This window comes from Macaca thibetana, chromosome 7, assembly GCF_024542745.1.
Source record: "Macaca thibetana thibetana isolate TM-01 chromosome 7, ASM2454274v1, whole genome shotgun sequence".
Lineage (NCBI taxonomy): Eukaryota > Metazoa > Chordata > Mammalia > Primates > Cercopithecidae > Macaca > Macaca thibetana.
In genome coordinates, this window is record NC_065584.1 from 91,154,349 (window position 1) to 91,169,593 (window position 15,245).

Genomic DNA, 15,245 nt, shown 5'->3' on the forward strand with positions numbered 1-15,245 from the left:
TACATTTGATATTTTTCAAACATCATTTCAGTATGTAGCACAAGTCCTTGACACACAGAATAACTCTTCCCAATAAAATAAACACTACTAGAATCTCCAAGAGATAACTCTGGGGCTGGTTTAGAAACCCAGTTAATTTTCCTTAGTAGAAAGTTATTTTCTACTAGCTGTTGGGCTTACTACATGGTGGTTTATGCACAAGCTATTCTGTAAATCTCAATGTCCTGTGCCAAACGTTCCTGATTACGAATTCAATCGCTTTTTTTTTTTCTTCTCGTTCTGTTGCCCAGGCTGGAGTGCAGTGGTGCAATCTTGGCTCACTGCAACCTCCCAGGTTCAAGCGATTTTTGGGCCTCAGCCTCACCAGTAGCTGGGATGGCAGATGCCTGCCACCACATCCAGCTAATTTTTGTATTTTTAGTAGAGACGGGGTTTCACCATGTTGGCCAGGCTGGTCTAGAACTCCTGACCTCAAGTGATCCACCCACATCAGTCTCCCAAAGTGTTGAGATTACAGGAGTGAGCCACGGGTCCCAGCCCAATCACTGTTTTTTAAGTTAACATTCAATAAGAATTCCATCGCTAATGTGGGTACAACTTTTGTTTTCTTGTTTTCTTAAACTACAGAAGTTACTGGCATTGAGTTTGGCGGACACAGCATTTCCTGGGAGCTAACTAAAGGATGCTCTTCCATAGTCAATTTGTGAATGGGCAACCTCACAATCCTTCTATCTATTATTCAACATTAAGTAAGTTGTGGATAATTGGACTTATTAATTATGCAATGAAAACCAGAAGCGCATGGTTAAAAAGCCTTAGAGAAAAAAATCATTTTCTTTATATCTCCCTACACTTTCAGAAGCCAAGAAATGAGTTGCAGTTGTCTGAGTTATTTAGTTAACGGAGCTATATTGAATCAAAAGCAAATATTCAAGTTTTGAGGCCACTATTAAATTTCATAGCACTAGGCTCAAGTGACTGCTTTCCCCTCTTCCTTGCTGATAGTCACCACCGTGAACAAAGCTTCTATCTGTAGAATCTTCTGTCACTCAGTTGTGCTAGCATAGTAATAATAGGAACATCCTTTTCTTTTGATGCATCTTTTCATCTTAAGAAGAACACAGTCAAAGAGTCTTAATGGTTTCAACAGTATTACAAGTGACTTAGGGAAACATACTCAAAGACTGTTAATGGGTTAGACAGTATTATAAGTGATTTAAGTCATCCCTTACATATGGTATCTTTAGTTACCTTTTGAAGAGGCTATAATCTTACATTTCTCTAAGAAGCCACTTGAAGACTGGTTTTCTCCTAAGTCACACTTCTTTGGCAAGAAACTGAATTCATTAAGTGGCTCCCCAAAATAAGATTCCCACCTCCTATCATAGGGAGCGATATCACAGCATTCGTTTCATAAAACTTTCAAGTTCCTGTATTATTCTTATAGGATCAAGGCTCTTATAACACAGAAGCCTTCTAATATTTGAAAACCTTAGAGGTACATGTGAGTGTGTGCCTGTGTGTATGTGCAGAGTATTTCCAAACTACTGTAAAGAGATACCCCTATTTGCTAAGTTTCTAAGAACAGTTCAGTTCTCTAAAAAAAAAAGGCAGTATCAGAGGCTGCATGCTTTGTTTGGCTCTCTCCCAGATAGTTCTTAGCATTAGATGGCTTTGGTTTTTCAGAAAAAGGTTCATGGAAAGGTTTTAAGTGTATAAATTTAATTGTTTTCTTCCTAAAGACAGAACTGAATTCAATTTCCAAATCGATCTTCATGATGGCAAAAAATACCCCCAGAAACAGAAAGACGAGAATGAGGAAACTGTGGCTATTTTGGTCAGCTTCAGTTTCTTCATCTCTGTGGATTATCCTGTCTCCAGTCTCCTGAAGCCTTCCTTGAGTGACCTCACACAGAGCTCTCTAGCTGTCTCATCCATTTCTTACAAAGAATATCCAGTATACCAGATGCAGCAAGGCCACCAGGGCTTGTATTTGCTCCCTGATCCTTTCTTCCTGCTGTTCTCAAAGAATCCAGTTTTAGACCAGGACAGAGCATTGCTTCAGGTAGCCTGCTTCTTTTATACTGGATAATCTTCATCATCATCATCCTCTTGCTTGTATGCTTTTCTAAAGTAAAGTAAAACCTATTCACAGGCCCATATTCTGCCAGGGCTGTAAGCCTTATGAGCCAGGATGGTGACCAGAGCCTTGTGGAAGCTGCTTCCTATCCTGGGCTATCTGCAGGCCAAGATTGGGAGTTGTGGTTACTTCAACTGCCATAAGGCATCCTCCTCAAAGTGCAGAGTAGACCCTCTTGCCTCTAAAGCTCTTTGACACCACATTCACAAATTCACAAAGGAAAGTTGCTCCTGACACAGAGGCAAGGCTTTGGAGTAACAAGAAACCTAGAGACAGAAGCTACTCTGTAATAGTTCAACTCACCACTGAAGATTATGTACCAAAGAAGAGATGCCCACCTCCCTAGCCACACCGGCCATTAGCATGGTGCATACAGAAGATGCCCTAGTAAATAACTGAGGGTGCCAAGGCAGAAGAGCAGACTAGCCATGTGTATGTAGCACTCAGTTCTCTACCAACAACCATTTCTTTAACCTTGCACCAGCCACTGCAAGTTGGGTCCTCTGTTGCTGCAAGCATTCAGCATGACACACAGCATCACTCCCAGGGCCCCAAACATGACAGTGGTAGGCTTCCTATGGGAATGGCTTCCCTCTATTCTCCCACCACCACTGCCACCTTGGCACATACTCAGCTTGTGTCACTGCTGAAAGAAAGGCAGGAATGAGTGGCCAATGACTAGGGGAATGAGGAGCCAAGGCTAAGGAACCATAGTGAGGGAGGCAGAATAGGCAAGGCGAAGGGCACAGTAACCAGCTGCAGCAAACAAAAGTCATTCAACTTAAGGAGTTCAATTGTGTGCAGGAATCTAGGCAGAGCTAGGGCTCTAGAACCAGATGGCATTGTGGTAAGAGCACATCTGAGTATCAGACAAGAGAAGAGGGCTATGGATCAGACTCTGGCAGGCTCAATGTAGCCAGTAGTTGTATGAATGGTTTACAGCTGAGACAAAGAATATGTAACAGAATAACCAAGACAAGAGAAAAACAATTTATTAGGAGCACACCTCCAAATTAAGGAACCAGGAGCTCTGCTGAAGTTGTAGGGGCCGGGCAATGGAAGAAGAGTTACTAGCACCAAGATAGATCTAGATAACAGGGTTCAGGCCTAGGCTTTTATAAGATTTCTGTTGATGCAGAAGCTACTGACACAAGGCCAGGTGGAAACAAGTAATTGGGAGCACCAGGTTGGTGTACAGAGTGGGTAGGTGAGATAAAGCACTAGCCTCCAGCAGGTAATCTTGTTAAGTGAATAGAGAGATATATTGAATGAGGCCAACAAGAGTGTCACTAGGAGTATCTTGAGCCCAAAATGGCAGAGCCAAACTTTGACACTGGAAACGGCCACAAACAATACGGTGCCACAAACAATATGATGCTCAATACGGTTCAGCCCTATTCCCAAATAAGGTCCCCCTGTAGAGAGACCATGTCTGAAATATGGAGACAGCATGCCAATGTGGCAATGTAGGTTTGGAATCAGACAAAGCTCAATTCTGTCTCTTACTAGCTGTGACTCTGGCAGATTACTTAACTTCTGTGAGCCTCAATTTCCTTATCTGCAAAATTAGGTTGCCAATAACTTTTATAATAATAGATTTTGCATTAAGGTTTTGTAATAACTAAATTAGTGAGCATATTAAATAGAATACCTGGCCGAAGGCTCAGTGCTCAATAAATGATAGCTATTATTATTCTTTTTTTTTTTGAGACGGAGTCTCACTCTGTCACCCAGGCTGGAATGCAGTGGCCGGATCTGATAGCTATTATTATTCTTACAAATAGTCATAGTAGTATACATAATACCATTATTGCACACGGAAACACTCCTTTTTATGTATATTGTCTATAATAACAACAACATTATGAATAGTAGCATGGGCAACCCCAGACTTAACAAGCTAATCTGTTTCTGAAAGTCTGAAAGTCAAACCACAGTAGGTTAAAGGCTGCTTACAAAGAAATTTGCAACTTTACTCTGAATCTGGTGTTATGCCAGTAAGTTGCATTCTATGCCACACAAATAAAACCATCACATCCTTTATCTCCCTCCCTCCCTCCCTCCTTGCCTTCCCTCATGTATTGCCAGCACTGACAGCAACATCCTGGCAATCACTTGGAAGGGAGTTGGCACTGGTATAGGTCACATTTCCATCTCCATTAGGAAGTGGTAAGTACAAGTTTAGGTACTTACTACAAGGAGATGAGGTGAATGTGAGGGGAGTAAAAACAATTTTTTTTAGAGACGGGGTATTGGTATGTTGCCCAGGCTGGAGAGCAGTGGCTATTCTCAGGCACAGTCATAGCTCACTGCATCCTTAAACTCCTGGGCTCAAGTGATCTTTCTACTTCAGCCTCCTGGGTAGCTGGGACTACAGGTATGCATCACCATGCCTGGCTCAAGAGTAAACATTTTTTAAGTCAGATATGGTAATCTACAAGTTGTATCTTCTCATTTGAGAGTCATCTCATTTGTACGGTGCTTTCTAATTCTTATACATAAACTATCATATTCGACTTCAAAATAACTATAAAGGAAGCAGGATAAATATGATGTCTGGCTCATGGAAAATAAAATTTATGAAGCTCAGAGAGGTTCCGGTGACTTACTCCAGGTCACACACTGTGAAATGGTGGAATCAGGCTATAACCTGGATCTCTAGATTTGTAATTTGGTGCTTGTCCACCATAATTGGTCTATGCATGACCTGTGGGGTTAGAGCAGCAGGTACCTTTATTTTTAAAAATCTATTTATATTTGATATTTTTCTCACTTGAAAGAAGCTCTGATTTCTTAGAAATGTAGCCTGCTTCTGAAACGGCCTCATTTTGTTAATTTTATAAGTACAAAACGTAATTATATTTATGGAAAAAAATAATCTCCTTAAATTTGATTATCACTTCAATTGATTTTAATGTGTTCAGTATTTTAAAGTTACCTTGAACATATGAAATTGAAAATAGTATGTGCATTGTATTATGTTGGAAAATATTTCCTTTAGGGACTAGTAAATTATTTACTGCCCTCAGAGATGAATTATTCACTATAAAAATGCTTTTATGAGTAAAATCATATGATGCTTATTGTGACAGTTTAAGTTTCGAAGAGGCCTCATATTTAAATTTTTTTAAGTGGCACGTTTGTTTCTTACAAGTTAACAAAATTATTCAGCTATCTACAAAATAAATGTACTGTTTTATTCAAGGCCCATGTACTTTGACATATATTATGTCAAAATGAGTCAGCTACAGCTACAGTGGATAATACGTTATTTTTTAGCCAAGCTGACTTTCTAGCTCAGCAGGAAGTTCAGCCAATTTTAAGGTCTTCAAAGTGTTGTAATCTGGTTATTTGGCAATACTAACTATTAGGATACCCAATACCAATTTTCCTAGGGAGAAGTCAACACCTAAGCCAATACTTGTATCAGTAGCTATCTTTTCATATTGTTCAATACCTTACACACACACACACACACACACACACACACACACACACACACACAGTTTAATTCCTTTCTCTGAGGAAATCAGCTCATATATTTTGTCCCTAAACACAATTTTAGCACAGATTTCTTTTTTAAAGTATAAAATCCCTCACTGAAATAAATTCCATTTGTTAACTAGGAATGACACTTTGTTCACTGCAAAAACAAACTTAGAGAAGCAATCATCAAGATAAACACAAGGAAGGAAACTAATTGGTTCCAGTCAAAGAAACAAAAGCTTTCCATCTTATTCTTTGGCTGTTTTACTTTAAACACAATTACTTACCAAGTGGCAAAAATGCAAGACGGTTTCCAGCCATGGAGAGCTCATTGAGGCTGGGCAGCTGGCAGAGATGGCGCGGCACATACCATAGACGATTTCGGTCCACAGTGAGGTACTGCAGAGAAAGGCACATGTGAAGCCTCTCGGGTAAAGTTAGCAAACGATTGGTAGAAATGTCTAGTGTCTGCAGCTCCTTCAAATCGCCAACCTCTACAACCAAAATCAAAATTAGGATAAATTGCATCCTTATGAACTGAAATAAACAAAATGAATCAATATTATAACAGTTTAACCAAATGAAATCAGTAGCTGCAACTATTTCCACAAACATGAATGCGGAAGAACAGGAGTTTTGGTGAAAATGCAAATAATCCAACCTAGGTGGACGTCTTTAAATTACCCTGCCAGAATTTCTTAAGTGGAGAAAAGGGCCGGCTGGCATGGAGAAAAAAAGAGACACAAAGTGGTGAATCGGAACCAGAAGTCTGTCACTGTGGCTTCTGCATCTTGATGAGTCAAGTTTGTTGCCAGGGTGAGAAAAGAACAATTACAGTCACTTCAAGGAACCTGGTTTTTGCTACTTGTGTGATTTTACCATCCATCTAAGAAGAAAATAGGAGATTTATGAATAATAGCAATGAAGTAAGTGCAACTTGTTCATATGAGCTAAATAGATTTCTGGAGTAGAAATTAGAATGTCTTTTGGAAATGTTCATCATGGTAAAGGTTATAACAATAAAATGAGATACAGTTTAACTAACATTTTTAGATATTGTTTAGGCATGTGGCACCTTTTAAAAAACCCAAAGTATACATACCCTATAAAGATTTACTTTAATTCCCAAATTAAATACTTCCATTTACTCCATAATTTCCTCATCATTGATGCCTACAGTTGTCATCTGTTCCATGGTGAGTACAATTAGGTCCTTTTCATACATCAAATCACGTAAGACTTGAGTGAAGATTAGGAAGTTCCTTACAAGGAACTTAGTCCCTCAGGGAAAAATCACCATTTTAGGGGAAGGACATTGACTCTTTTCCAGGACAGCACATTATACTGAAGACCTAGTCAGCACTGTGCAGGACAAGTCTACTTTCACATCATGGAGACTTAGATGTCGAAGACCACTCTTCCCCTTCTTTCATCCTGTCCCTATTCCTGAGCCATTCCTCCTAGGTTAAGATTTCCCAGGCTCTACCACTTGACAGTACCCCTCTGTGCACATTCCAGTTTGTACAACAGTTGGATTAGTATTAGCTATGTCTTCTCTACTGGATAACAGTCTTCTGCCATCTTGGATGCTCAACTGAACAGGGTAGCTTTTCTCATTGCTACAGACCAGGTGGTGGTAAACTATGGCTCACAGGTCAAATCTAGCCTGTGGCCTGCTCTTGTCCTGCCTGCAAGCTGAAACTGGTTTTTTTTTTTTTTTTAACATTTTTAAACGATGGTAAACAACAATAAAAACAAAGAACACGTGACAGAGATCATATGTGGCTTGCAACACCTAAAAATATTTACTAGCTGGCCATTTACAGAAAAGGTTTGCTGATCTTTGCTACAGACCTTTTGTTAGAGAATTTAAAATAATTATTTTACTTTATAAAAGTAATACTAGTCCAAAATACCCTAACTCGTAGTTATTTTTCTAATATTTACAAATTTGTGCTGGGAAGTTCATACATTACTGCTCAATTTCCTCAATACTGAACAAAATATACACCTGCAGTGGAGCAGGCAGGTAGGATTCAGTATATAGCCTGTGACTCTGAAAGGGAGTTTTCTACTTGAACTTAACTAGTGCACAGGAGAGTCAATTTCATGCTTGGCTCCCCTGGCACAGTATTCCACCTTGCTAAGCCTGTCTATCTCTTTCACAAAACAAAAATGCTTTTGATTTTGGGTGTGTGGGGATAAAACATGAGGAAGAATCATCGTGTTTTATAAGTCATAAGAAGAAATACAAAGAAAAAGAGAAAAGAACTAAATTTAAAAATCAAAAAATGACTATGTGGGAGAGAAGAGCAACCAATCCCAGACTTAACATGGGCAGTGTCAAGACAAGAATGAGACAAGGCCTCTGCCATTGAGAAGCACATCACACACAACCAACAAGCTGCAAGAGGAGCTCAGAGGTTATGTGAAGGCTTGGAGAAACTCTTCCAAAATTTACTGGAGATGGGAATTTGAATAAGGCACAAAGAAAACATGTAAAGGATTCCCAGCAGGGCATGGGGGCGGGGTTAAAACCATGAGGAAAGGCATGCAAGTGAAAAACTAAATACAGCTTGCACAATGGGCTCTTTGGGGACCAACAAATGACAAAGACCAATAGGAGAAGAGCAGAAAATAAATTCAATACAGAGAGACAGAGTTTGGTGGAGACAGGAATGATAATAAATATTGGGTAGAGGAGCCTGGACTTACTATTGTGAGAATATGACATCTTCTGAAGAATCTTAAAGGATGAAGGGATGTTTTTTGGAAAGGTTAGACAGGCAAATATGCAGAAAGCAATTATATGGAAGGAGATACTAGGCTGACAAAACGAGTAGGCATTTGACTAGAACAGATGCAGTGCGATAGAATCTGAAGACAAATTCCAGAGGTACTTTAACGAAAGCATGAGGTAGGCTTGATTTAATATGAAAAATAATAAAATAGGAAAAAGTCAAAGACAGTTACAAGCTTCTAGACTATTACACTTTAAGTGTGCTGATGCCAATTCTAAGAATTTATTTTTATAGAAAAACAATAAAAATGTCATCAATACCTCTGAATTGCATTATTTACAAACCATCTATTTAAAGGTATTTGAAAAAAATCCATCAAAATGTACATGGAAGCAAGTAAAATAAATGATTTTGAACATATTTCAAAAATAATTAAATGTGCAAAAAAGTGTTTTTACATGGCTGCAAAAATTACTAAGGCCTGCACTTTTTTTTTCATTATTGTAAAATGGGGCAACAAGGTGTGATTATGAATTTAAATTTTGATGAGAAATATTAAAAGACTTAAACTTGATAAAGACCAAGTAGGATAAATACAAAGAGACCCACACATATACACATCATAATCAAACTATAAAAGACAAAGATACATAAAAAATCTTGAAAGCATCAATAGAAAAATGGCTCATCATGTTCAGAGGCAACAAGAAGATAATTAAAAATATACAGTTAAAAAAGGTTGGCACAGTAATTGAAATTGCACACTAAAAATATTTATCTAACATTAAAAAAGGTAATGAAAGGAGAGGTACAGGGAAAAAATACAAGATATGTAGACTACACATGGCAAAATGGGTGATGTATTAATAAACGTAATCATATCAATAATTACATTAAATGTGAACAGACTAAATAACCCAGTCAAATGGGAAGGCTGTCAACTGCATAAAAAACAATATGCTATCCATAAGAAATACACTTTAGATTCAAAGGCACAAATAGGTTGAAAAGTAAAAGGATGGAAAAAACTACATACCATGCAAAAAGTAACATAAGAGAGAGCAGCTATATTCATATCAGAAAAAAAGAGACAAGAAATACTATAAGAGGCAAAGAGGAAATATTTCATAATAGTAAAATGGATAATACTTTAGAAAAATAAGTCAACTATAAATACATAGACATCTAACGAGAGTCCAACATTATATAAAGTAAAAAACTGACAAAACTGGAAGGACAAGCAGACATTTCAACATGATAGATGGAGATTTTAATACATTACTCTCAATAAAAATAAAACAACTAAACAGAAAACCACCAAGAATATAGAAAACTTAAAACTACACAATCAGCCAAATGGGCCTGGGCCATAATTCTAACAGATACACTCCTGAGAACCATAATGCCAAATGTTGAAATCCTGAAAGATCCAAAATCCCGAGTGTAAAATCTTGAATGAAAATCACAATCCTGAAAGATCAAAATCCTAAAAGTATAATTCTGGAAAGAAATAATTTTTAAAAATTCCTTTTTAAAAAAAGACATGTATTTATTTTATAAAGAGGGTTTATTTTAGAAACATAAAAACCTAACAATACTTGATAGGTCACTTTACACAATAAAACAGGCAATAAAAACATATATTTTTGCAAGTATAAACACTCAGATATATTAATCATAGGTGCATGGGTATAATAGCTACAAGCAGAAAAACCACATTCATAAGGAAACATGTCAAAAAGCAAAATGCATAAATGCATACCACTATGCTTGGCAACTGTGTGCCGCCAGCTTTATAACTGCAGTCAGCTGCATGAAATACCGTGTTGAACAACCTAAGTCTTCTGAAGAGATCAATGAAAAACTATGACGGGTCAACCACTGAATATGCAGTTATCCATATCCAAAGAGCCAAGATCTCAAGAAATGTTATCTTTCACATATGCAGATGTACAAAATGGACATCTCTTCATTTACTGAGGAAGTTTCAACCTTTTTCATACATGCACAGTGCTTATACCCAAAGTTAACATTGTAATAATGCACTTTCGTGGACTCAAATTTATAAAAATGCAAATTAGAACTCTTGAAATGTTTACACAATTTATACCTCCAGTGTTGGAAATTATGCGAAGATGAAATGCTCAGCATAACAAACTGGCACTATGTGTGAAGGGGCAGAAGTTGTACACCATTGAAAAATTTGGCAGGGGAGATTTCTTGTATTTTTTTGTTTGCATTTTCACTTCTAATATCTTCAAAACACTCTCTCCACTTGTATTTGGAGGGTGGTTGTGGTCTACAAATTTTTGAAGTGTATGCTGTCTATTTGAAAGTCTGGTTATTGCTTGACCACTACAACTAAGTGATTTTCTGTATTCATAGCACCAATTATATTTTAAAATTTATCTTTTACCATTAAGTAGCCGCATATACTTAATTTATCACAGCGTTTTTGCAAGGGAACAATTTCACTGATCCCTTCCATTGTGTTAGAAGGAATATGGTAAGAAGGAATGATACTTGGCTTCCCCAATACCAAATCTGTATTAGAGGTTTTCAAAGAGACAGAACCAATAAGATACGTATACAGATATATGAGAAAGGATTTATTAGGGGAATCAGCTCATGTATGAGAAGTCCCATGACAGACTGTCTGCAAGCTGGAACCCTGGGATATCTACAGTGTGGCTCAGTCCCAGTCTGAAGGCCTCAGAACTAAGGATGCCAATGATGCAACTCTCAGTCTGAGATCAAAAGCCTCAGGACCCGGGGGGCTGCTGGTATAAATCCTGGAGTCTAAAGGATGGCAAGCCTGGAATTTTAATGTCTAAGGCAGCAGGAGAAAGAAAACGCTGTCCCTTCTCTGAGACAGAGACCAATTCGCCCGCAGTATTTGTTCTCTCTGGGCCCCTGGCCTACTAGATAGTGCCCACCAGTAATGAGGGCAGATTTTCCCTACCTAGTCCACTCAGACTCATGTGCCAGTCTCCTCTGGAATACACCTCACAGACACACCCAAAATAATGTTTTACCAAGTTTCTAGGTATTTCTTAATTCAGTCAAGTTGACACCTAAAATTAAGTCCACGAGTCCACTACTTGTCAACCTGGCACTCATATGCGTCTCCTTAAATCATACCTAATTTCCAAATAAAGACAATAACAAGGTAATAGTTCCACCTAACATGATGCAACTATCCTGGTACAACCAAAATGTACTAAAACTCCTTCCCTAGAATTAGGCTTTCAGGATTTCAACAGTCAGGATTTTGATCTTTCACAATTGTGACTTTCAGAATTTTATATGTTAGGAGTTCTGATCTTTAGGAAATCTGATCTTTCAACATTTGGGGTTCTCACATTCAGGACTGTATCTTTCAAGATTACGATCAGCACTGCAACCAAACTGACCTAATTTGACATCTAAGAACACTACAGCAAAATACACACATTCTTTTCAAACGGACTTGGTATATTCTCCAGGACAGACCACATGCTAGACTATTAAGTCTCACATTTAAAAGAATTCAAATCATACAAAGTATGTTCTCTGATCAAAAGGTAACTAAATTAGAAATCAACAACAGAAAGAAATTTGGGAAATCCCCATACTTGGAAATTAAACAACACACTTCTAAATAACCCATAATAATAAAATAAATCAGAAGGAAACTTTGAAAATATTTTTGCCAAATAGAAACAACCAATACAAGACATCAAAATTCATAGAATGTAGCCAAGGAAATGACTAGGGAGAGATTTAAAGCTTCAAATGTCTGTATTGGAAAGAAAGTTCTCAAATCCATTTCCTAAGCTTCCACCTTTAGAAAGGAGAAAAAGAAGTAAAAACTAAATCAAAATAAGTAGAAAATAATAAAAATTATAGTAGATATCAATGAAATAGAAATCAGAAAAGCAACAGAAAAAAATGTCAATGAAAACGAAAGTTAGTTCTTTAAAAAGATAACAAAATTGACAAACCTTTAGCTAGACTAACCAAAGCAAATAAATACATACACAGAAAAAGAAAACTGACTTGAATTACCAAAACTGGGAACAAAAGATGAAATATCACTATTAACTTTACAGAAATTAAAAAGATTAAAAGGACATACTATAATATGAACAAATTTATTTCAGTCAATTAGCAATTTAGATAAACATACTTCTAAAAAGATACAAATTACCAAAATCAAGAAGTAATTAAAAATCTAAATAGATATATCACAAGTTAAAAAACTGAATTAGTACCCTGGCGCAGTGGCTCATGCCTGTAATCCCAGCATTTTGGGAGGTTGAGGCAGGTGGATCACTTGAGGTGAGGAGATTGAGACCAGTCTGGCCAACATGGTGAAATCTCATCTCTACTAAAAATACAAAAACTAGCTGCGTGTGGTGGTACACACCTGTAATCCCAGCTACTTGGGAGGCTAAGGCAGGAGAATTGCTTCAACCTTGGGGGCAGAGGTTGCCATGAGCTGAGATCGCGCCGCTGCACTCCAGCCTAGGTAACAGAGCAAGACTCTGTCTCAAAAAAACAAAAAACAAACAAACAAAAAGAAAACTGAATTCGTAATTTTAAATCTTTAAATCCTCCCATAAGACAGACCAGGTCCAGATGGTCCTTGTCAACCTGCTTTTCTGTTCTATCAACTATTTCAATTCTATTATATATTTAAGGAAGAAATAATATCAATTGTTCACAAACTGTCTCAGAAAATAGGAGGAAAAACTTCCCAATTCATTCTGTGAACATTACTCTGATATTAAAACCATACAAAAACATCATAAGAAATCTACAGACCAATATCCTTCATGAAAATAAGTGCAAAAATCCTTAACAAAATATTAGCAAATGAAAGCTAGCAACACTGAAAATGATTATTTATCATGAACAACTGGGTCTGAGATGTTTCTGAGTGTACATTTTTTTTAAAAAGGTGAGAAACAGAATCCAGAAAAGCAATAAAAAAAATACCGGCAGGCATCATGAACCAGAAATTGTGAGAAATTACTGGATGACAGAAAACAGAAATTAAGTTAAATACAGAAATACCACAGAAAAGTCAGCAGCATCAACAAAGTGGTCAAAGCCTCTGTTAGCCACCATCCACCCAAGCTAACTCAGTAGCCTGGTTCTTTCCACAAAGTTGAATAGTAACTTAGCTGTATATTTGGCTCTTGCTTGCTTTGCCCCAGGACATGACCTTTTAAAGGGCAGGGACTGTCTTGCCCATCTTTGCAGTAACATGCCTTAGCTCTGTGCCTGGAACACAGGAGGCACCATTATCATTTTGCTGAAAGAATAAACTAGAATGTGATTAGCATACTGTAAAATGGCATCTGGACCTTAATGGGGGTCTGAAGTTAATTTTCCAGGTAAGAAAAGTATACCTTTTAAAACCTTTCAATCATTTTTTATTTATTTATTTTTTAAAAAGCAAAGAACATACCCTTATTTTATTGATATTTTATGAACTGGGTAATGACCAAATCTGGGAACACCACTGTAAATTATATCCTCTACAGAATAGAGAGAAATAGGAAGGTGAGGTCCCCATAAGAGGCCACACTCCAACATCCATACCGAGTCTGTTCGTGTCTCCACCTCCACTGTTGACACTGAGCTCAGCCTATTACCATCTCTTGCCTGAACTCATCCAACAAGCCTCCCCATTGGTCTTCTTGCTTCTATTCTCACTCCCTCCAATCTATTTTCTACACAGAAGCCAAAGTGATATTAAAATATACGTCAGATCATGGTCCTTCCCTGCCCCAAACTCTGCCCTGGCTTTCTGCTGCACATCAATAAAATCTCTAACACCATCTTACTAGTAACATGGTCTCCAGATCAGCCCTGGCCCACCTCTCTCCCCTACAAGTGTGTCTGATGCTAGAAATGTAAGGTTGGTTCAATACCTGAAAAATCAATGTAATACACATGTTCACGGAATAAGAATAAAGCATTTCACAAAATCTAAAATCCACTAATGATAACTACTCTCAACAAACTAGGAACAAAAGGCAACTCCTTCAACCAACAAGAGGCATCTACAAAACACCTCGAGCTGAGAACACTATGTTAACGGTGTCAGGCTGAGTGCTTTCTCCCTTAAATTCCCCTTGTGCCTACAAGGCAAGGAGGCTGAGTGTTTCCATTGCTATCCAACAATATACTGGAGATTCTAGCAAAGGCTGGAAGGCAAAAACTGAACAAACAAAAAGCACCAAGAATGGAAGAGAAGAAGTAAAACTTTCTTTATTTACAGATAAAATGATCCTTAGTAGAAAATACAAATTAAGGGATCCACAAAAACTATTAGAACTAATAAACAAGTTTTAAAGAGTTGCTAGATACAAGATCAATATTAGAAAATCAATTGTATTTCTATATACCAGGTAAAAACAATTTCAAAATTAAATTAAGAAAATAATTCCACTCACAACAGCACCAAGAAAAATTATATACTTGGTAATAAACTGAATAAAAGTAGTACAAACCTTATATGCTGCAAACTGTAAAATACTGCTAAGAGGATCTAAATCCTCTTACTGCTAAAGAAGATCTAAATAAACAGAAAGATATTTCATGTTTATAGGTTTGAAGACAACACTGGTGAGATAGCATGCTCCCCAAACTGATCTGTAGATTCAACACAATCCCTATCAAAATCCCAGGAGGCTTTTTTTGGTAGAAATTGACAGGCTTATTTTAAATATTTATTGCTGTGTCATGCTGAAATTAATGTTGTATTACTGACATAGAGTTACAATGCATTCTTTTTGGAATCCTGGAAGAATCCTACTCCTTTCACACCACTCCCAATCCTTTCTACCCCTTCCCTGGGAGCAAACATAAGTCTGTACACCTTATTT

The 15,245-nt window shown here is 37.4% G+C and overlaps 1 protein-coding gene across 7 annotated transcripts in view; it reads right to left on the bottom strand.

Moving 5' to 3' along the window:
- Positions 1–15,245, bottom strand: part of LRRC28 (leucine rich repeat containing 28) — a 129,426-nt gene that overhangs the window by 41,234 nt on the left and 72,947 nt on the right. For 6 of the 7 annotated variants that reach the window (XM_050799757.1, XM_050799762.1, XM_050799763.1 and 3 more), the window contains one exon: positions 5,914–6,120. The exons of the other annotated variant lie outside the window; for it this stretch is intronic. In XM_050799757.1, coding sequence (XP_050655714.1) covers positions 5,914–6,120 — 207 coding nt within the window. The remainder of the gene's footprint in view (positions 1–5,913; positions 6,121–15,245) is intronic. 7 annotated transcript variants of the gene reach the window in all.